This window comes from Aotus nancymaae, unplaced genomic scaffold (assembly GCF_030222135.1).
Source record: "Aotus nancymaae isolate 86718 unplaced genomic scaffold, 86718_ANA_hifiasm-v0.15.2.pri h1tg000010l, whole genome shotgun sequence".
Taxonomy (NCBI): Eukaryota; Metazoa; Chordata; class Mammalia; order Primates; family Aotidae; genus Aotus; species Aotus nancymaae.
Window position 1 is genome coordinate 64,893,234 of NW_026988421.1, and position 23,022 is coordinate 64,916,255.

General features: G+C 40.2%; 3 protein-coding genes across 18 annotated transcripts in view; 1 reads left to right on the top strand and 2 right to left on the bottom strand.

Moving 5' to 3' along the window:
- The window catches only part of ECD (ecdysoneless cell cycle regulator), a 32,876-nt gene extending 26,790 nt beyond the window's left edge, over window positions 1–6,086 (bottom strand). Inside the window, exons 1-2 of the mRNA XM_064374271.1 lie at window positions 5,885–6,086; window positions 1,410–1,627 (exon numbers count right to left, since the gene is read on the bottom strand). Coding sequence (XP_064230341.1) covers window positions 1,410–1,614 — 205 coding nt within the window. The 5' untranslated portion in view covers window positions 1,615–1,627; window positions 5,885–6,086. The remainder of the gene's footprint in view (window positions 1–1,409; window positions 1,628–5,884) is intronic.
- A 38-nt stretch (window positions 6,087–6,124) lies between these two features.
- FAM149B1 (family with sequence similarity 149 member B1) overlaps window positions 6,125–23,022 on the top strand; it is a 54,002-nt gene continuing 37,104 nt past the window's right edge. For 9 of the 16 annotated variants that reach the window (XM_064374272.1, XM_064374273.1, XM_064374275.1 and 6 more), the window contains exons 1-4: window positions 6,291–6,384; window positions 12,202–12,306; window positions 15,533–15,662; window positions 22,472–22,614. In XM_064374272.1, the coding sequence (XP_064230342.1) occupies window positions 6,338–6,384; window positions 12,202–12,306; window positions 15,533–15,662; window positions 22,472–22,614 (425 nt within the window). In that variant the 5' untranslated portion in view covers window positions 6,291–6,337. Of the gene's footprint in view, window positions 6,385–6,476; window positions 6,554–6,797; window positions 7,065–12,201; window positions 12,307–15,532; window positions 15,663–19,867; window positions 20,008–22,471; window positions 22,615–23,022 lie in introns of those variants that run through there. The other 7 variants (XM_064374276.1, XM_012460225.3, XM_064374277.1 and 4 more) reach the window with 7 other exon arrangements.
- DNAJC9 (DnaJ heat shock protein family (Hsp40) member C9) overlaps window positions 15,043–23,022 on the bottom strand; it is a 50,681-nt gene continuing 42,701 nt past the window's right edge. Inside the window, exon 5 of the mRNA XM_064374289.1 lies at window positions 15,043–15,252. Within this exon, the coding sequence (XP_064230359.1) occupies window positions 15,058–15,252 (195 nt within the window). The 3' untranslated portion in view covers window positions 15,043–15,057. The remainder of the gene's footprint in view (window positions 15,253–23,022) is intronic.

Consider the following 23,022-nt stretch of genomic DNA (forward strand, 5'->3'; position numbering starts at 1 on the left):
AGTGAGGAACTGATTATGATTCTGAATTATTGACTAGCTTGGATAACTGGGTAGATGGCAATATCATTAAACAAGATAAGAAAACATAGGGTAAAAATGGCTTTCTAGAGAACAGATAAAGGGTTGGTTTTGGATGTGCTGCACCAACGTGACAGTGTTCTTGCCAATAAATATCATATGTATTTCAATGAATAAGAGTTCAACAAAATTAACAGTAGAGAAGATATGTAGCAATGCTAGCCAAAAGATAGCAGATAAGCACTAAACTGAGAGAATCACAGTGATGTACACTTGTTATGTATACATGGGGGGTATCTTGTGATGGCATCACAAGATGCCAGTCTCCTGATCCCAAATAAGATCTCACAGAAGTCACAGTGTGAGTAGAGCCCTGGACACCTACCCATGATTAATTTTCATAAAACTATAAGAAATGATAGGGCTGTAGTGTGACCAGTTTCTCACCAGGCTACTTAAGGGTGTATGTCTGCTGCTTAAAGTTTGAAGGCCAGCTGGCAAGCCAAAGCCATGGTGCCCAGCAGAGGAGCAGGTCCTGAGAACCCAAACATCTCAGGGCATAGCTGGGAACATACCAAGGAAAACAGTGTCTGCATATACACAGTAGGCAAACCGCCAAAAAATTAGCTTACAAGCAGCTTAGAGACGGAAGCTGGGGTAGATTTCTAGAGCTGTCCTGCTGCTGCCCAGAAGTGTCCTGTATGTAAGTCCTAATAAACTCATCTACTTGCCAAGATAGACCTGTCCGAGTCATTCTTTGGTCTTTCAGCTACCTCCTAGTTTGGGGGAACATTTTTCTGTATAATCCTGGGCTTTTCTCATAACAGGACAGAGTGTCATATTCTGCCAGAGGTCAGATCTCAAGCAGCAACAACACAGGAGAGCAATGAAGAAACCTCAAAATGCTCCTGAGTGGCAAATAATAGTCATAAAGCCCAATTATTTATCTTTATAAGCCCGGCAGAGATACTCAGATCCTCACCAAAACAGCTATATGAAACAAGGCAGCCTACTAAACACATTAACAAAATAAGGAATACTGAGTAACACCAAAAGGAACGAGGATTAAAGCCAGATGCCTGACACTGTTTAGTATACTTAGATACATTATGGCATAGTATAGTAACGAAAGTTCAAAAGAATAGCCATGAGTTTAATAATGTTTAGCGTATGATAATTCCTAAGACAAATTTAGAAAGCTTTCATTACTATTTTTTTTTAAAAGAGCTTTAAGTTTAAGGCTAACAATATAGACAAGTATCACTTATCTAACAAGTTTAGTGTATTAATCTCTTCCTGACAATACTGAATGAAGTGTGGACTATTACACATCACTGTTGTCAGGATAACATTAAAAGTCACATTAATCAAAACAAGTAAAAGAGCCTTACCTTTCCCAGGTTTATATTTGAGATTGAAAGGCTGATTCTGCCAGATGTAGGAGACCAGCATAGGTGCAAACTGGGTCATTATTCTCTCAATATACTTCTGAAGAACCTCTTTGTGTTTTTCTGGGTCCCTTGATTCATCTGGTATGAGGAACAGGCGGTACTCCACGGTGTCTTCCACCATAGCAAGCTTCATAGATTCTTCCATTCTTCTTTGAAAACTACATTTAAAGTTCCAAAATACAAACCACATAGAACAATGCAGAAGTAACATCACATTCTCTAAACTCTTTTTTAGATGACTATGAACATTGTTTTCTAAAATTTAGTTAGGCCAGGCACAATGGTTCATGCATGTAATCCTAGCACTCTGGGAGGCCGAGGGAGGCAGATCACTGGAGGTCAGGAGTTTGAGACCAGCCTGGCCAACACAGTGAAACCCCGTCTCTACTAAAAATGCAAAAAATTAGCTGGGTGTGGTGGCAAATGCCTATGATCCCAGCTACTCGGGAGGCTGAGGCAGGAGAATCACTTGAACTTAGGAGGCAGAGGTTGCAGTGAGCCAAGATCATGCCACTGCCCTCCAGCCTGAGCATCAGAGAAAGACTCCATGTCAAAAAAATAAAAATAAAAAAAATAAGATTTAGTTAGGCACATACCATCATCATGGTTTTTGCCTTGACTATACACCACCTACAGTAATATTTATTTAATTTTTTTAAACTTTATTTATTTATTTATTTTTAGACAGAGTTTTGCTCTTGTTGCCCAGACTGGAGTGCACATGGCTCCATCTCTGCTCACTGCAGCCTCCGCCTCCCAGGTTCAAGCAATTCTCCTGCCTCAGCCTCCCAAGTAGCTGTGATTGCAGGCATATGCCACCATGTCCAACTAATTTTTGTTAGAGACAAGGTTTCACCATGTTGGCCAGGCTGGTCTTGAACTCCTGACCTCATGTGATCCGCCTGCCTCAGCTTCCCAAAGTGCTGTGATTATAGGCATGAGTCACCTCGCCTGGCCAACTTTATTTATTTATTGAGCTAGGGTGATTAGAGGCATGAGCCACTGTGCCCGGCCAACTTTATTTATTTATTTATTGAGATAGGGTCTTGCTCTGTTACCCAGGCTGGAGTGCAGTGGCATGATCACAGCTCACTGCAACCTCTACTGCTTGGACTCAAGCCATCTTCCCACCTCAGCCTCCTAAGTAGCTGGGACCACAGGCACGTGCCACCACGTCCAGCTAATTTTTTTTTGTATTTTTAGTAGAGGCAAAGTTTTGTCATGTTGCCCAGGCTGGTCCTGAACTCCTGAGCTCAAGCAGTCCTTCTGCCTTGGTCTCCCAAAGTGCTAGGATTACAGGCGTGAGCCACCGTGCCTGGTCTAACATTATTTTTAATGACACTTTACACTTAAAACTTTATCTTTAAAATTATGTTCAAAGGAAACCTTGATATAATACAGTGAATAGAAACCCATATCACATTCCCCAATTAATAAGTATGTAAGAATAACATCTTTATTTTTTGTATTTTTCCTGTTTTGCAAGTGAACAATGAAATTTTCAATGTTTGCCCTTCTACTAGGACTGGTATGTGTAACATACTTTGAGAAACACTGCACTAACATCCACTGTTTACATGCTATCAAAAACCCCAGTTCTGCCACTAATTAGCTGTGCCACTATAGACACTTCACTTTCTCTTTCTGGGTTTTTTTCTTTAATTTCGGATAAGTTATCTACCATCTCTAAAATCTCTCCCTGCTTTAAAATTTTGTTCAACTCTAAAGAACAATCTCTTTTGCTCTGCAGAATGTAATCCTCTCTCTTTTATAAACATTGCATAGTGTAGAGGAATTCAGAACTACAAAACATTCATGTCCTGTCATCTTACCTCTGTCCTAAATTTGCCCCTTTTTCAAATCTCATGGGATGGTAGATATATCTTTCTTTTCTTTTTTTTCAATTTTTAAGGGGAAAAAGTAGGTGTATATATTTATGGGTACATGAGATATTTTGAAACAGGTATATAATGCATAACAATCACATCAGGGTAAATGAGATATCCATTATCTTAAGTATTTATCCATTGTGTTACAATCTAGTTATATACTTTTAGTTATTTTCATTAAAAAAACTTTTTTATAGCCAGGATATGCTCTCATCAGAACTTTTAGTTATTTTTAAATGTACAATTAAATTATTTACTGTAGTCACCCTGTTGTGCTACTAAATACTAGTTTTCATTCGCTCTATTTTTTTGTGCCCTTTAACCATACCACTCCCCCACCAACCCTCTGCAACCCTTCCCAGTCTGGTAACCATCCTTCTACTTGCTATCTCCATGAGTTCAATTGATTTAATTTTTAGCCCCTACAAATTAATGAGGACATTTAAAGTTTATCTTTCTGTGCCAGGCTTATTTCACTTAACATAATGATTTCCAGTTCCATCCATGTTGTTACAAATGACACAATCTCATTTTGTTTATGGCTGAAAAGTACGCCATTGTGTGTATGTACCACATTTTCTTCATTCACTTAGCTGTTGATAGACACTTAGGTTGCTTCCAAATCTTGGCTATTGTGAACAGTGCTGCAATAAACATGGGAGTGCAGATATCTCTTTGATATACTGATTTCCTTTCTTTTGGGTAAATACCAAGCAATGGGATTCCTGGATCGTATAGTAGCTCTATTTTTAGTTTCTTGAGGAATCTCCAAAATTGTTCCCCATAGTGACTGCACTAATTTACATTCCCACCAACAGTGTTTTCTCAAAATCCTCGCCAACATTTGTTATTATCTATCTTACGGATAACAGCCATTTTCACTGGGGTGAGATGCTGTTTTATTGTAGTTTTCATTTGCATTTCTCTGATGATCAAAGACATGAGCACCTTTTCATAAACCTGTCTGCCATTTTTATGTCTTCGAGAAATGTCTATTCAGAGTTTTTGTCCAATTTTTAATCAGATTATTAGATTGATTCCTAGAGTTGTTTGAGCTCCTTATATATTTTGGTTATTAATCCCTTGTCAGACGGGTAGTTTGCAAATATTTTCTCCCATTCTGTGGGTTGTCTCTTCACTCTGTTGATTGTTTCCTTTGCTGTGCAGAAGCTTTTTAACTTGATGTGTTCCCATTTGGTCATTTTTGCTTTGGCTATCTCTGTTTGTGGGGTATTACTCAAGAAATCTTCGCCCAATTCAATGTCCTGGAGAGTTTCCCCAATATTTCCTTTTAGTAGTTTCATAGTTTGAGGGCTTAGATATAAGTCTTTAATTCATTTTAATTTGATTTTTGTATACAGTGAGAGATAGTGGGTCTGGTTTCATTCTTCTGCATATGGGTATCAGTTTGCCCAGTAACATTTATTGAAGAGACTGTCTTTTCCCCAGGGTATATTCTTGGCACCTTTGTTGAAAATGAATTCACTGCAGACATATTGATTTGTTTCTGGGTTCTCTATTCTGTCCCATTGGTCTATATGTCTGTTTTTATGCCAGTGCAATGCTATTTTGGGTACTATAACTCTGTAGTATAATCTGAAGTCAGGTAATGTGATTCTTCCGGTTTCCCCCCCATCCCTCAGGATAGCTTTGGCTATATTGGGTATTTTGTGGTTCCATATAAATTTCAGGATTGGGCCAGGCATGGTGGCTCATGCCTGTAATCCCAGCACTTTGGGAGGCTGAGGCAGGCGGATCACCTGCAGTCAGGAGTTCGAGAACAGCCTGACCAACATGGAGAAACCCTGTCTCTACTAAAAAAAAAAAAAAAAAGGTACAAAATTAGCCCGGTGTGGCAGAGCATGCCTGTAATCCCAGCTACCTGGGAGGCTGCGGCAGGAGAACTGCATGAACCCAGCAGGCGGAGGTTGCGGTGAGCCGAGATTGTGCCATTGCACTCCAGTCTGGTCAACAAGAGTGAAACTCCTTCTCAAAAAAAAAAAAAAATTAGGATCATTTTTTTCTATGACTATGAAGAATGTCATTGGTATTTTGATGGAGGTTGCATTGACATCTCTTAATTTTCTAAGGGCTTTCCTTACAAATAAGAGTACTAGTTTATTCTTGCTTCCAGGTGATGCTTGGTAAAGGAAGGAACTGCGCTGTATGGACCACCCTAACACAATGATTCCAATCTTGCCCCTGCTCAGGTTTCTAAGGGAGGAAACTGCTTCTTCTAACCAGACGCCCACTCACCACAGTCTGACCAAATCATCATTTTGCCTTTCAACCCAGCGGGACAGACAGTAATTCTACCCACCCACCCCATAACGCCAAACACACCTCATGATGCAGAAATGGAAGGGACTCTACGATCACTCAGAATGCCTTACTGTACATATGAGAAAACCCGGAGCACATTAAGAGAAGCGACCACGCAGCAGGGGCTTGATTTGTAGTCTAGTGCTCTTTACACAGTCTAGGTTCCTTCCTGCCGTCTAACAAAATGAAGCCAATTTCTCTTACGGTTCTAGGGCCGCTCCTGCGCGTCTCTGCTGTGGCACCTTTCTTTAGCCGCCTCCCCGACTGAGAGAGCTGATCGAGAGCTGCCACCGGCCGCCGAAGCCTGGATCAGGCTCTGTCCCGACGCCCAACTGGGACCTGGGGCCAGCGGAAATCCCGGGAGAAAGTCTGAAGCCCGCTCAGCCCCCGGAAGCTTGGGTGTTGTCATTGCTGTGCGTCGGCGGGTGCCCGAGTGCCTTCGTCACTTCCGCTCTCGCGGGAAAGCCGGGAGGTCGGAGAACTGGAGAGGTGGGGACACTGGGGAGGTGGCGGATCGGAGTCTAGGCGACGGGGCGAGACGGGACCGGTAGGTGGTGGGAGGGGGCCGGGCCGGAGCCAGCGGGAGGGCCAGGCCCGGAGGCCCCGACCCTGGCGTGCCCGCCCCGGCCGCGGCTGAGGAGGAGGAGGAGGAGGAGGATGATCTCCAGATACACTCGGAAGGCGGTGCCACAGAGCTTGGAGCTGTGAGTGGACTGCTCAGCCACCCCAGCCGGGGCGGGCCGCGGGCGCTCTGGGGACCCTCCTTTACCAGTCCTTCGCTCCTTTCCTTTCCTAGGGCTGGGGATTTTTCTTCGGAATTCCCTCCTCTCAGCCCTGCTGGATGCTGTCCCTTCTTCCTCCATCTCCAGCTGAGTGCGTGTCGCCCTTGGTCTGTAATTCCTGAACTCAAGCACTGGGTCTCCTGAATCATTTGTAGTTTCCGCAGTGCTTCAGGTCCCATTGTCAGTGGCCATGGTCAGCTCGAGAAGTTATCAATGGCTGAGTGCTCCAGTAAAGTGCTCACTTGACACTGTGCAAAGCTATTTACATGCATTTGCTTACTTAATCCCATCAACAAGAATATCAGATTAGGACTATTATGTTGCATATTTTACAGATAAAGATCCCAGATTTAAAGACTGCAAGCATGCCAAAGATCACCCAGCTTGAAGGTGGTAGATCTGAGAGGTACAAACCTGATGTCGATCTGATTCTGAAGCCTGTGGTCATAACCATCACACATACTGCCTCACCACCTCTGCAATTAAGCACCAGAATCCATAAAGATCAGTTTTATTTTTGAGACTTTAGAAAGCAAATGTTTGACTTAGAAAAGATCCACCTCCTACCCTGACTGAAGTGTTGTATAATAATTTAGAAAGCAGTAAGTATGATATATTTATTAATGCTTTATACTTCCAAAAGGGCTTTCACTTTTTTTTGAAACAGGGTCTTGCTATGTTTGTCCAGGCTGGAAGGCAATGGTGCAATCCTTGCTCACTGCAGCCTCCACCTGTGGGCTCAGGTGATCCTCAAAATGTAGCCTCCCAAGTATCTGGGATTGCAGGTGCATGCCACCACAACTGGATAATTAAAAAAAAAAAAAAATTTTTTTTTTTTTTTTTGGTAGAGACAGAGTATCACTATGTTGCCCAGGCTGGTCTCAAACTCCTGTACTCAAGCAATTCTCCCACTTCAGCCTTCCAAAGTGCTGGTGTGAGCCACCATGCCCAGCTGACTTCAGTTTTTGATCTTAACAACTCTGTAAAATGGGCATGATTATCTTCGGTCTTTCAGAAGATGAAATTATATCAGAAATGTTACACATTTTAAGATTCTATAGCCAAAAAAGTCAGGAGTTGAGCTTGGACTTTAACCCCAAATTCCAATTTTTTTCCTTCATTGAGCTATGTAATTTTAGCAACCACAAATTTATTAAATATTAACTATATATAATAATTGCAAGCATGATATTTTGAGTCATTCTTGGGTTTCTGGCTAGGCTGCTTCTATTCATGTGACTTTTAGACAAATTACTACATCACTGAGGCTTCATTTCTGTAATATAGGAGTAAGACCTTATCTAAAAGCTTATTTAAAATTATAGTGTGGGCCGGGTGCTATGGCCCACGCCTGTAATCCTAGCACTTTGGGAAGCCAAGGTGGGCGGATTGACTGAGCTCAGGGGTTCAAGACCAGCCTGGGCAACAATGGTGAAACCCTGTCTCTACTAAAAATGCAAAAAACTAAGCTGGGCATGGTGGCACACACCTGTAATTTCTGCTACTTGGGAGGCCAAGGCACAAGAATTGCTTGAACCAGGGAGGCAGAGGTTGCAGTGAGCCGAGATCATGCCACTGCACTCCAGTCTGGGCAACAGAGCAAGACTCTGTCTCAAAAAAATAAAAAATAGGGGCCAGGCATGGTGGCTCATGCTTGTAATACCAGCACTTTGGGAGGCCGAGGCGGGCAGATCATGAGGTCAAGAGATTGAGACCATCCTGGCCAACATGGTGAAACCTTGTCTGTACTAAAAAAATACAAAAATTAGCTGGGCGTGATGGTGCACACCTGTAGTCCCAGCTACTTGGGAGGCTGAGGTAGGAGAATTGCTTGAACACAGGAGGCGGAGGTTGCAGTGAGCCGAGATTGCGCCACTGCACTCCAGCCTGGCAACTGGTGACCGAGCGAGACTCTGTCTCAAAAATAAATAAATAAATAAAAATAAAATGATGACCTGGAGCTTGACACATAAACCTTCTCAATAAATGGTATTTTCCTTGTCCCTTCTCACTTTTACTTGGGATACAATAGGCATACAAAGAAAGTAAGTCTAAAACTTCTCTTTGCCTTTTAGAAGCTTATTATTAAGGAATAGGAGCTCTACATGGTAGCAATTTAGTTCCTAGTAAACTCTTTAGGAACTATGAAGAAGAAACAGTTATCTCTTAGATTTGGAATGTGTTGTTACTATTTTTTTTTAAAAATTGAGAAGAAACAGTCATTTCCCAATAAAGTGACTGAGGTTTAGTTAAAAATCTGCTTTTATAATTAATTCCAACCATTCTGAAAGTTTAAAAAAAAAATCTCATGAAAGAAATGATAGGCATTTATTGGGCCAGAAATATTAACTAGTATAGTTATACCAGTTTTTTTTTGTTTTTTTTTTTGTTTTTTTTTGAGACTGAATCTCTGTTGCACGGGTTGGAGCGCAGTGGTGCAATCTTGGCTCACTTGCAACCTCCACTTCCCAGATTCAAGCAATTCTCCCACCTCAGCTTCCCAAGTACAGGGACCACAGGCACACACCACCATGCCCAGCTAATTTTTGTATTTTTAGTAGAGATGGGGTTTCACCCCAGGCTGGTCTCGAACTGCTGGACTCAAGCGATCTGCCTGCCTTGGCCTCCCAAAGTTCTGGGATTAGAGATGTGAGCCACTGCACCTGGCCTACTTGTTCTTGATTGTTGATTTCATACTCTCTATAAAGGCCCAAAAGATGCTTCTGTAGCTGGAGTCAGGATGAAGTGAATAATGAAGGTAAAGTGTATCTAAATGGGAGCAAATTCAAAGCAATTTTTACTTTAGATGTTATAATAATGATAACCTGCTTTGAAGTAGTAACTTTAGTTTTCTACCTATTACAAATTGTAATTGTTGAAAAGAATTTGGGAAAGGAATGATTTTCAACATATAGCTTAACATTTTTTAATGAAAAATTTCAAACGTAAACATATAGAGAATATAATGAACTACCTGTCACCCCACTTCAACAGTTATCAAAGTTAATATATTTACTTCATCTATCGTCCTTATGCTTTCTTAACTTCTCTGTGTCTCTCTGTGAAATAAGGAAAGCAAAACCGCCGATACTGTCATTTCATTCCTGTACATGTCATGCATCTCTAAAAATTATGGACATTTTTGTATGTAGTCATAGTGCTGTTATTAAATTTAATGATACTTCTTTGTTATCTAATTGTCAATTCATAGATTTCCCTGGCAGACTTAAAAAATGTCTTAAGTCTTTATTTCACAGCTCGAATTTCTATTTCTGATCCTTACCACTTTCTTAAAAACAAGCTCTTTGTTGTAGGATTGCTGAATGAGAGACATACAGATAAGTCTGTATAAACTGATCTCTGCAATTTGAGAAATAATTTGAAGTACAAGCTCCACTGACTGGGCTCTTAGCTTTATCTTTATGTAGAACAATGGTACAATTCACTAAAATCTCAAACTCTTTATTTCCTTGAGAGGCCTTCCTCTGAGAGCCAGACTACTAGGATTTGAAACCTGGTTTCATCACTTACTAACCATATGAACTTAAGCAGGTTACTTAATCCCTCTGTTCCTTAGTTTCCTTTGAAATAAGAATATTTGAGATTTATGATATACATTTCTTATTAAAGACCTGGAAGACATCTTGTAAAGAAACCTGTGTAACTTTGTTTAACCTATCACAGTTCCTAAATTTATTTGACTACAGAATTTTGTGAGAAGGAAAGTCTACTGTAGATTACTAGGACTGGAACATATAATAATTGACCCCATAGCTTAATCCAGTGCACACATTGGAATCTCTAGAGCAACAATATTCAATAAAAATATGATATAAGCCACATATGTAATTTAAAATTTTCAGGTGGTCACATTAAAAAAGAAAGGTGAAATAGGCTGAGTGCAGTATCTCATGCCTCAAATCCCAGTACTTTGGGAAGCTGAGGTGGGAAGATCATTTGAGGCCAGGAGTTAGAGACCAGCTTGAGCAACACAGCAAGATCCCAATCTCTACCAAAAAAAATTAAAAATTAAATAATTAGCCAGGTGTGGTGGTGAGCACCTGTAGTCTCAGCTACTCAGGGGGCTGAGACAGAAGGATCCCTTGAGCCCAGGTCAAGGCTGCAGTGAGCTATGACCACACCACTATACTCCAGCTTGGACAACACAGCAAGACCTCATCTCAAAAAAATTTTTTTTAACTTTTTTATTTTGAAATAATTATAGACTCACAAGAAGTTGTAAAAATAGTACTAAGAGTCCCATGAACCCTTTACTCAGCTTCCCCCAATGATGACATCTTAGCTAACTGTGGTGTAATTTCAAAGCCAGGAAACTGACATTGGTACAATACTGTTAACTGGACCTACAGACTTAGCCAGTTTTTACATCTACTCCTGTGTGTGTGTATGTGTGTACCTAGTTCTTTCTATGCAATTTGGTCCCATTTATAGATTGCTGCAAATACAACTATAAATCAAGATGGAGAACTGTTTCATCATCATCAAGGAACTTCATCGTGTATCCCTATCTCTTTATAGTTATATCCACTTGTCTCCATCCCTGGCAACCATTAATCTGTTCTCTACCACTATAGTTTTATCCAATATACCATTATATAAATGGCCCTTAAACAATGCAGGGGTTAGGGGCATCAACCCCCTGCACAGTAAAACATCCACGTTTAACTTCTGGCTCCCCCAGAACTTAACTACTAATAGCCTACTGTTGACTGGAAGCATTACCAATAACATAAATAGTCAACACAAAAATAGACTAGTAGCTACACATATTTTATGCGTTCATGACATACCTTTTTCTTAATTTTTTTTTAGATATTTCTAGGCTACATGGTTCATCTGTTGAGTTTCTTCAAATTGTTGCAAATCTCCAAAAAATGTTCCAATATATTTTTTGAAAAAGAGCTGTATATAAATGGACTCACAGTTTAAGCCTGTGTTGTTCAAGGTCAACTGTAGTATTTAATGTTTTTCTATTGGCTTTGGCTTTTTACACTAAAAAGCGTGGTGCTCTTGAGATCCATCCAAGTTGTTGCATGTATCAATAGTTCGTTCCTTTTTATTGCTGAATAATATTCCATTAGGTGGATATATAAATGTTAAAGGACATTTAAGTTGTTTTCAGTTATTTTTTCAATTGTAAATAAAGCTGCTGTGAACATTTGTATGCAGATTTTTGTGTGAACGTAAGTTTTCATTTCTCTAGGCATAATGCCCAAGAGTGCAACTGCTAGGGCTCTGGGTAAATGCATATGTTTAGTTTTATTAGAAACTGTCAAACTATTCCGGAATGGCTGTACCGTTTGACATTCCTGCCAGCAATAATATATGAGATATCTGGTTTCTCCACATCCATGCCTGCATTTTGTGTTATCATTATTTTTAATTTTAGCTGTTCTAATTGGTGTGTGGTGATATCTACTATATTTTAAATTTGTAGTGAAACTAATTTTAAGAATATATTTAACCCAATATATCCAAAATATTATCATTTTAATATGTAATCAAGATAATATAATGAGGTATTGCACATTCTTCTTGAAATCCAATGTGTTTTACACTTAAAACACAATTCGGACTAGACATATTTTAAATGGGGTGGCTACCATGTCAAAAATCGCAGTTCCAGAGCAGAGGAAGTAGGTGACTAACTTCTACATTAAATTACTGAATTGTATGTATTTTTATACAGGAAATATAACCTTGTTTTGTCTTTCATAGGAAAGGAATAACAAAACATGCTCTTAACCATCATCCCCCTCCAGAGAAGCTGGAGGAAATTTCCCCCACCAGTGACAGCCATGAGAAAGACACAAGTTCCCAAAGGTAATAACTACAAAGCATACTTGTTTACTTATTGCACTTGCTTATGGCAAAGGTTTTGTTTTTTGGCTTAGGGTTGGTATCAAGCCTTGTGCTAATTAAAAGCAAAATAAGAATTTTTGCCATGTTTTCAGTACCAGTTAGTTTTCATTCTGAAACAGCTAATGACAGCATCATAGGTATTTTCTTAACCTTTGAAAAGTAGTAGTATAAAATAGTTAAGAATATGGCTAATATGCTATGGGATTAGAGTGAAAACAAACAAACAAACAAACATAAAAACAGAACATGGAGCTCAGTACTTACAATCCCAGCACTATGGGAGGCCAAGAAGTGGGAGGATCATTTGAGCCCAGAAGTTTAAGATGAGCATAGGCAACATGGCAAACTCCATTGCTACCGAAAAAAAAAAAAAAAACCCACAGCCAAGCATGGTACCATGATGTGCACTGCACCTGTGGTCTCAGCTACTAGGGAAGTGACATGGGAGGATTGCTTGAGCTCAGAAGGTCAAGGCTGCAGTAAGCTGGTTTTGCACCACTATACTCCAGCCTGGGTGAAAGAGCAAGACCTTGTCTCAAGCAAAAACATATAATAGGCCGGGCGCGGTGGCTCACGCCTATAATCCCAGCGCTTTGGGAGGCCGAGGCAGGTGGATCACGAGGTCAAGAGATCGAGACCATCCTGGTCAACATGGTGAAACCCCGTCTCTACTAAAAATACAAAAAATTAGCTGGGCATGGTGGTGCGTGCCTGTAATCCCAGCTACTCAGGAGGCTGAGGCAGGAGAATTGCCTGAACCCAGGAGGCGGAGGTTGCGGTGAGCCGAGATCGCGCCATTGCACTCCAGCCTGGGTAACAAGAGCAAAACTCCATCTCAAAAAAAAAAAAAAAAAAAAAAACATATAATAAATAAATATCAGAAAGAGCAAGATTATAAAAAACAAACAATAAAATAACATAACATAAATAAAAAAGAACATGGACTCAGAAGGAGTCTGACATCTGGTTTATAATCCTGGTCCTGTAACTTAGGAGCTGTGTAACATTGGGCAAATTACTTACCTGATAATAGTATATCTTATAGCAGCAGTCCCCAACCTTTTTGCCACCAGGGACCAGTTTTTTGGAAGATAATTTTTCCATGGACTGTGTGGTATAGGTAGGAGATGGTTTCAAGATGATTCAAGTGCATTACATTTATTATACACTTTATTTCTATTATTTTTTACATTGTACTATATAATGAGATAATTATACAACTTACCATAATGTAGGATCAGTGGGAGCCTTGAGCTTGTTTCCTGCAACCAGACAGTTCCATCCAGGGATGATGGAAGACAGTGACAGATGATCAGGCATTAGATTCCCATAAGGAATGCACAACCTAGATCCCTTGCATTCGCAGTTCATGCTCCTTTGAGAATCTAATGCACCACTGATCGGACAGAAGGCAGATCTCAGTAACGTGAGCCCTGGGGAGCTGCTGTAAATACAGATGAAGCTTCATACACTTACCAGCCACTCACCTCCTAACGGCCACAGTTCCTAACAGGCCACAGACCAACATGTGGCCCCAGGGTTTGGGACCCCTGTCTTATAGGATGTTGCAAATATTAATGAGATAATTTATATAAAACTTGGCACAATGCTTGCTCTATAAAAAAAAAGATGCATAAATATTAGCTGTAGTTATTTTATGTAATACAACAGGGAAGACAGTTCTTCAGTCTCTTAGAACTTCAGTTAGTGTCTGAGATGCAATATGTGATTTTTTAAAAATTATATAATCATAGGCTGGGCATGGTGCTCACACCTGTAGTCCCAGCACTTTGGGAGCCCGAGGCAGGTGGATTACTTGAGCTCAAGAGTTCAAGACCAGCCTGGGCAACATGGCAAAACTTCATCTCTACCAAAAATACAAAAAGAAAGCTGGGCACGTTGGCTCATGCCTGTAGTCCCAGCACTTTGGGAGGCTGAGGTGGGCAGATCACTTGAGGTCAGGAGTTCAATACCAGCCTGGCCAACATGGCAAAACCCCGTCTCTACTAAAAATACAAAAAGTAGCCAGGTGTAGTGGCGCACACCTGTAGTCTCAGCTACCCAGGAGGCTGAGGCAGGAGAATCACTTGAACCTGGGAGGAGGAGGTTGCAGTGAGCCAAGATCACACCACTGTACTCCAGCATGGGCAACAGAGTGAGACTCCATTTCAAAAAACAAAAGTACAAACAAAATTAGCTGGGCATGGTGGCATGCATCTGTAGTCCTAGCTACTCAGGAAGCTGAGGCAGGAGAATCGCCTGAACCCAGAAGTCGGAGTTTGCAGTGAGCCGAGATTGTGCCACTGCACTCCAGCCTCGTGACAGAGCCAGACTCCATCTCAAAATAGATAAATAGATATAGATAGATAGATAGATAGATAGATAGATAGATAGTGCTATTAGATAGATAGTTAAATTAATAGTGCTATACAAGTTCAGATACTACTGTTAACATTTCTGAAATGTCTTTAGTTGTCAAGAGTATGTTATACGCTGGGGATGGTGGCTCACACCTGTAAATCCTAGCACTTTGGAAGCCTGAGGTGGGTGGTTGGATTATCTGAGCTCAGGAGTTCAAGACCAGCCCTTGCAACATGGTAAAACCCCTTCTCTACTAAAATACAAAAATTAGTTCCTGTGAGAGCTATTACCTGATAATAGTATATCTTATAGCAGCAGTCCTCAACCTTTTTGCCACCAGGGACCAGTTTTTTAGAAGATAATTTTTCCATGGACTGTGTGGTAGGGGTAGGGGATGGTTTCACCAATACAGGCGTGGTGGTGCATGCCTGTAGTCCCAGCTAGTTTGGAGACTGAGGCAGGAGAATCACTTGAATCCAGGAGGCAGATGTTGCAGTGAGTCAAGATTGTACCACTGTACTCCAGCCTGGGCAACAGCATGAGATTCTGTCTCCAAAAAAAAAAAAAGATTATGTTATAGGTGGGATGTTGAAATATTCATGGTAAACTATTACTAGAATTATTTGGAATGACTGCCATTAATTCTATAGGAATTAGGACCCTTCCATGATGCTCAAATTTCAAATTCTTCATTTATTTTTACCTATGTGAATATATTTGTACACGTTTATCACTTGATAAGTTGTTGAATAGTTAACAATACAGAAACTTGAGGACATATGAAAAACTTTCTTTTTCCTCTCCTCCTCCTAAATTGTACCTTTAGTGAGTCTGACATCACAAGAGAATCACCTTTTACATCATCCGACACTGGGAATTCACGGTCTGCTTTTCCAAGTTATGCAGGCACAGGGATATCTACTGAAGGCAGCTCGGACTTCTCCTGGGGATATGGTGTGAGTTGTATGTTATCAGTTTGATGGAGTGCTTGGGAGACGATTCTGGGAGTTAGGATTTGTCAGTATATTTCATTCCTTCACTCTCCTGCATTTCTTTACATTTATTATACTTTGTAATAGCTGTAAAGAAGCATCAGTACTCATCTTTTTTCAGTACTTGCTTTGTTTTTTTTTTTTTTCCGAGATGGAGTTTCTCTCTTGTTACCCAGGCTGGAGTGCAATGGCGCGATCTCGGCTCACCGCAACCTCCGCCTCCTGGGTTTAAGCAATTCTCCTGCCTTGGCCTCCCGAGTAGCTGGGACTACAGGCTGCGCCACCATGCCCAGCTAATTTTTGTATTTTTTAGTAGAGATGGGGTTTCACCATGTGCTTTGTTTTATTGATATAGTAGTTGAGCCTTAGACATGCTTAGTATTCAATTTAAACAGTTGCAGGCTAGTATGGATTTGGGCTCTGAGTCTATTCCTTTTGCCATGCCCAGTCCACTAATGTATGTCTTCACCATTAATGTTACCTTGTTGTTTAAAATGTTTTTGGAAGTTTATTATTAAGCCTATGCTGGGGAAGTTTATGATATATTGGCAAATAAAAACAATCAGGTTAAAAATCGTACATGTAGTGTAACTCTAATTTTGTTTTATATAAATTCTTGCCTATATTAGAGGAAAGGACCAAGAATATTTACTCAAAATATTGTTCAGTGGTTATTAATTAGGTGATGAGATAATGAGTGATTTTTACTTATTTATTTTTGGCTGTTTCCCATTATAAAATATTATTTTTAAAAGACCAACAACCCTAAAAAATTTTAAAAGACAATTGTTATGCATAATTTTATCACCTTGGTGCAATAGACATTTTTATTTCTATATATTTTATCAATCTGTATTTAATTTGGCTTAGTTATAATCATGATATACATGTAATATGCTGTATTTTTTCACCTAATATCATTTTATAAAACTTTTCCACAATACTGACTTTATATAATATTGTTAGGACCCTCCCCTCCCTTCTTCCCCCTCCCCCTTCCCCTCCCCTCCTTCCCCTTTTCTTTTCTTTCCCTTCCTTTCTTGCTCTATCACCCAGGCTGGAGTGCAGTGGCACAATCATAGCTTACTGCAGCCTCAAACTCCAGGGCTCAAGCCATCCTCTTGCCTCAGCCTCCTGAGTAGCTGGGACCACAGGTGCATGCCACCACATGCTGCTTTTTTTTTTTTTTTTTTGCTTTTATTTCCATCAGATCTCGTAAGATATCATTATTATTTTTTTAAAGAGGTGGGATCTGGAACTCCTGACCTCAAGCAGTTCTCCCACCTCATCCTTGAAATGTGCTGAGGTTACAGGCATGAGCCACAGCACCCAGCCAGAAACCTGGTTTGTTTTTTTTTAAAAAAACAAAAAGCCTGCTAATTGTTAAAATCTATTTATATTAGCCTGAGTTATTTTCTAATCATTTTGAATGTATATATACATTTCCATATGTAGTTGTATGATACATGTACATAGTATTTTGTGGCCAATTTTTTTATTTACCATCATTTCATATAGACATTTACTACCTCCATACTGGTCAATCTGAATGTTATATATTTTCTTGTTTTAGTATATCACAATTGGAGCTTTCCCCTTTTTTTTTTTTTTTTTGAGACGGGGTCTCGCTCTGTTACCCAGGCTGGGGTGCAGTGTCATGATCTTGACTTACTGCAAGCTCCACCTCCTGGGTTCAAGCAATTCCCCTGCCTCAGCCTCCTGAGTAGGAGGGATTAAGGTTCCCACCACCGAGCCTGGTTAATTTTTGTATTTTTAGTAGAGACAGGGTTTTACCATGTTGGTCAGGCTGGTCTCCAGCTCCTGACCCTGTGATCCGCCTGCCTCAGCCTCCCAAAGTGCTGTCTCTGAAAGAGCCACCATGCCCGGCCTGGAGCTTTCCCTTATTATCTAATACTTGGGTTGTCACATTTTTTTTTCCTTCATTCAACAAATATTTATTGAGCATGGTTGTTTTGCCGTACTTGGCCTTGGGAATATGGGGTGAGTGAGACTTACATGATTCAATAGTCTAATGAGGGAGATTGACAAAAGTAATAAAATACAAAAAGTGACAAGTGCTCTAAGGAAGATGACAGAGTGCTGAAATAGAACATTATAAGGGGGATTCACTTTAGATAGGGATCTCAGGTAAGGTAGATCTGAGACTTCAAGATGGAAGAGTAGCCATGTGAAGCGTGAGGAAAAGAGTTTCCAGACAGGTAATCAGCAGCATATGCAAAAGCCCAAGGAGGAGAAGAGCTTCGTGTTTCCAAGGGAAAGTGCTCAGTGTATTCTTGCAACTGATAAAAGGTCAGGGTGGTTGGATGATGGAAAACCAGAGGGGAGAAAAGCACAAATGAGTTCAGAGACGTAGATGGAACTAGATCATGTAGGGCTCTGCGGGCCAAGATAAAGAATTTAAATTGTATTCTAAGGGAATAAATAAATAATTAGATACCTCATCAAGAAGATTTAGTATACTGACTATATATTTCCATTAGTTCTCTCTATATTAGGATTAGTATCTCTTTATTACTTAAAAATGTCATACATATGTTTCCCATTTCCTTCCTTTCCTTTTGGCATAAAAACCAGTTGAACGTGTTTTTAAAATATATTCGCGTATAACCATCTTACTTTTGACCTTCATTTCTTCACTAGTCAGGATTTTATCTTTAGAAAAATGGAATGTTATGATATTCTTTTTCATGTCTTTAAAAAAAAATCCATCCCTTAAAGCATTTATCCTTTGAATTACAAACAATCCAATTACACTCTTTTAGTTATTTTAAAATGTACAATTAAGTTATTATTGACTATAGTAGTCACCCTTTGTGCTATTAAATAGTAGGTCTTATTCATTGTTTCTATTTTTTTTTGTACCCGGTAACCACCCCATCTGCCCAATCCTCACCCCCCACTACCCTTCCCAGCCTCTGGTAATCATAAATTTTATTCATTTTACCCTGATCTTTATTATTTCTTTTCTTTGATTAATTTTGGGTTTGGTTTTCTCTTGCTTTTCTAGTTCTTTAAGATGTATTGTTAGATTGTTTATTTGAAGTTTTTCCTCTTTTTTGATGTAGGCACTTACAGCTATAAACTTCCCCCTAGTACTGCTTTTGCTGTTTCCCACAGGTTTGGGTATGTTGTGTTTCTGTTATCATTTGTTTCAAGAAATTTTTCAGTCTCCTTAATTTCTTCATTGGCCCACTGGTCATTCAGGAGGATACTGTTTAATTTCCATGTGTTCATATAGCTTTCAAAATTCCTCGTTATTAATTTCTAGTTTTGTTCCATTGTGGTCAGAGAAGATCCTTGATATTATTTCAGTTTTTTTGGTCTTAAGACTTGTGTTGTGACCTAACATATGGTCCATCCTTGAGAATGATCCATGTGCTGAGGAAAAGAATGTGTATTCTGCAGCTGTTGGATGAAATGTTCTGTAAAAGTGTTAGATCCATTTGGTCTACAGTGCAGATTAAGTCTGATGTTTCTTTCTTGATTTTGTCTGGAAAATCTGTCCAATGCTGAAAGTGGGGTGTTGAAGTCCCTAACTCTTACTGTATTGGGACCTATACCTCTCTTTAGCTCTCATAATATTTCCTCTATATAGATGGGTGCTAGAGTGTTGGGTGAATATATATTTAAAATTGTTATATCCTCTTGCTGAATCGACCCCCCTTTATCATTATATAGTGATTTTATTTGTCTCTTCTTATAGTTTCTGTCTTGAAATCTATTTTGTCTAATATAAGTATAGCTACTTGTGCTCTTTTTTGGTTTCTGTGGGCATGGACTATCCTTTTCCATCCCTTTATTTTCAGTTTATGTATGTCTTTACAGGTGAAGTGTGTTTCTTATAGGAAACAGACCAATGGGTCTTGTTTTTTCATTCATTTATCCAGTCTGTATCTTTTTTTTTGAGACTGAGTTTAGCTCTTGTAGCCCAGGCTGGAGTACAATGGCATGATCTTGGCTTATGGGATTACCGGAGTGCACCACCATGCCTGGCTAATCTTTGTATTTTTAGTAGAGACAGGGTTTTGCTTTGTTGGCTAGGCTGGTCTCGAACTCCTGACCTCAAGTGATCCACCTGCCTTGACCTCCCAAAGTGTTAGGATTACAGGCATGAGCATTGCACTCAACCTTCCTCCATAACTTTCTAGGTTCTTTCTGTCTCTTTCTGTCTGAATGGTAGACCTCAGAATCCACCCACTATAATGCGAGGAAGTTCAGACTACATGAAAAGGCTCATGTACAAAGGAATTAAAGCCCCAGTTGAAAGCCAGCGTCAGCTGCCAGACATGTAAGTGAATGAGCATTAAGATGTTTTCAGCTCCCAGCCTTTTGAGTCTTCTGACTGAGGCCTCAGATATTATGGAGCAGGGATAAGCCATTCCTGCTGTGATCTATATAAATTCCTGACCCATATAAACCCAGAGAGATAATACATGATTATTGTTGTTTTAAGTAATTTGTTACACTGCCAGAGTAACTGAAGCACTCCTCTCAAGCTGCTCAAGGTCGTAAAAACTGCTTAGGCACTCTCTTACGTCTTTTGGGCTCCTATCACACACTAGGCCTTCCAACTGTACAGATACCCTCCTGTTTTCTCTGGCTCCCTGCCTGGGGACAATTTTCTTACTATATAAGAGTGAACTAGAGTCCAAGCAAAGCAATGGTGGTCCCACTGTGCTAAGGAGCAGAGACCAGAGTTCAGGGCAGGGGAGGAGAAGAGAACCAGAAATTAATTAATGGGTAAATATAAAAGTCTATATTTTTGTCTGTTTTTCGTTTTTTTGAAACAGAGTCTCACTCTGTTGCCAGGCTGGAATGCAGTGGCACGACCTCAGCTCACTGCAATCTCTGCATCCCGGGTTCAAGAGATTGGCCTGCCTCAGTCTTCCAAGTAGATGAGATTAGAGGCACGCACCACCAAGCCCAGCTACTTTTTGTATTTTTAGTAGAGAGAGGGTTTCACCATGTTGGCCAGGATGATCTCAATCTCCTGACCTTGTGAACTGCCTACCTCGGCTTCCCAAAGTGCTGGGATTACAGGCGTAAGCCACCATGCCCAGCCTTGTCTGTTCTTTAAAGGACAACTGACTGATTAAAGCAAAATATGTGCTTGTATTTAATATATGATATATAAAGTGTGTGTCTGAAATGTGTCTAAAATGTATAAAGAGGGAGTTTATACTTGTAGAAGTAAATATAGCTCAAATAATGGGTGACTATAAGTGGAATTATATATACATATTTTTTTGAGACAGAGTCTTGCTCTGTTGCCAGGCTGAAGTACAGTGGCGCAATCTCGGCTCACTGCAACCTCCCCCTCCCAGCTTCAAGCGATTCTCCTGCCTCAGCCTCCTGAGTAGCTGGGATTACAGGTGCCTGCCACCACATCCAGCTAATTTTTTATATTTTTAGTAGAGACGGGGTTTCACCATGTTGGCCAGGCTGGTCTTGAACTCCTGACCTCAGGTAATCCACCCGCCTCGGCCTCCCAAAGTTCTGGGATTACAGATGAGCCACTGCACCTGACCTGACTATTCTTAAAGGATGGATTACAGAGGGCAGGGACATAACATAAGTTGTCAGTTGTCAAGTGAAGGATGCAGAATACAAAGTAATATACATAGGATTGTCTGTCTACCTTCTCTTTTTCTTTTTTTTTTGGGATGAAGTTTTGCTCTTGCTGCCCAGGCTGGAGTGCAATGGCGCAGTCTTGGCTCACTGCAACCTCCACCTCCCAGTTAAAGTGATTCTCCTGCCTCAGTCCCCAGAGTAGCTGGGATTACAGGCATGTGCGACCACACCCGGCTAATTTTGTATTTTTAGTAGAGAGATGGGAAGTCTCCATGTTGGTCAGGTTGGTCTCGAACTCCTGACCTCAGTTGATCTGCCTGCCTCAGCCTCCCAAAGTGCTGGGATTACAGGAGTGAGCCACCACGCCCGACCCTGTCTACCTTTTCTTAAAAAATAGTGGAACCAAGCAACTGTACTAAAATTAGCAATCATTATTTTTGAATGCTGGAATTATAGGTAATTTTAATTTTTTCTTAATATTTATTTTTCAAAGTGTTTACAATTAATACTATATATAATAAGAATATGCTACTTTTAAAAAATAGACTTTTTTTTTTTTTTTTGGGGGACAGAGTCTAGCTCTGTCACCCAGGCTAGAGTGCAATGGCACAATCTTGGCTTGCTAAAACTTCTACCTCCCAGGCCAAGCAATTCTTGTGCCTCAGCCTCCCAAGTAGCTGGGATTATAGGTATGCACCACAATGCCTGGCTAATTGTGTTTTTAGTAGAGATGGGGTTTCACTATGTTGGTCAGGCTGGTCTTGAACTGCTGGCCTCAAGTGATCTACCCACCTCTGTCTCCCAAAGTGTGGGGATTACAGATGTGAGCTACCACGCCTGGCCTTTTTTTTTTTAAAAGGCTAGTCAAGTGAGGCATTGGGAGTGGAGAAGAAACAAAGAAATCCAGTGGTTGTGATCAATTAGTTATAAACACCACTGTACTTTGACCAGTCTAAAAAGACAGACATTTATCCAAATTTTCTTTAAATATGAATAGAGGAGCTATCTGAAAATTCTAAGATCTAAAAACTCACTAATTTAATTTTTCTTTCATGGAAACACAACAGTATTTCAAGTAGACTAAATATTTAAACCAAACAAGTCTTATTATTTTCAATCTTTATAATTTTTAACAGAGAGTGAAGCTCACCTAAATATTTTGGGGGAATATTTCCTTCTAGGAACTTGATCAAAATGCCACTGAAAAAGTCCAGGCAATGTTCACAGCCATTGATGAACTCTTGTATGAGCAGAAGTTGAGTGTGCATACCAAGAGTCTACAAGAAGAGTGCCAACAGTGGACAGCCAGCTTTCCTCACCTCAGGTACTGATGCCCTCCAGTTGACTTGTATTCATGGCTAATACTAAAATTTAAAAAAAGTGGATTTTAAAAAACAAGCTTGTATTCTGGAATCTTTATGAGCATGACTTTAATGAATGTAAATAAGGCCATGTGGTATAAAGCCTCAGCTAAGAGAAAACTTAAGTTGGTAGAAGTTTCTTAGAGTTTCCATAACTAACAGAATGTCATCCTGGCCGGGCACAGTAGCTCACGCCTGTAATCCCAGCACTTTAGGAGGCTGAGGCAGGTGGATCACCTGAGGTCAGGAGTTCATGACCAGCCTGACAAATATGGAGAAGCCCCATCTCTACTAAAAATATAAAATTAGCTGGGCGTGGTGGCATGTGCTTGTAATCGCAGCTACTCAGGAGGCTGAGGCAGGAGAATCGC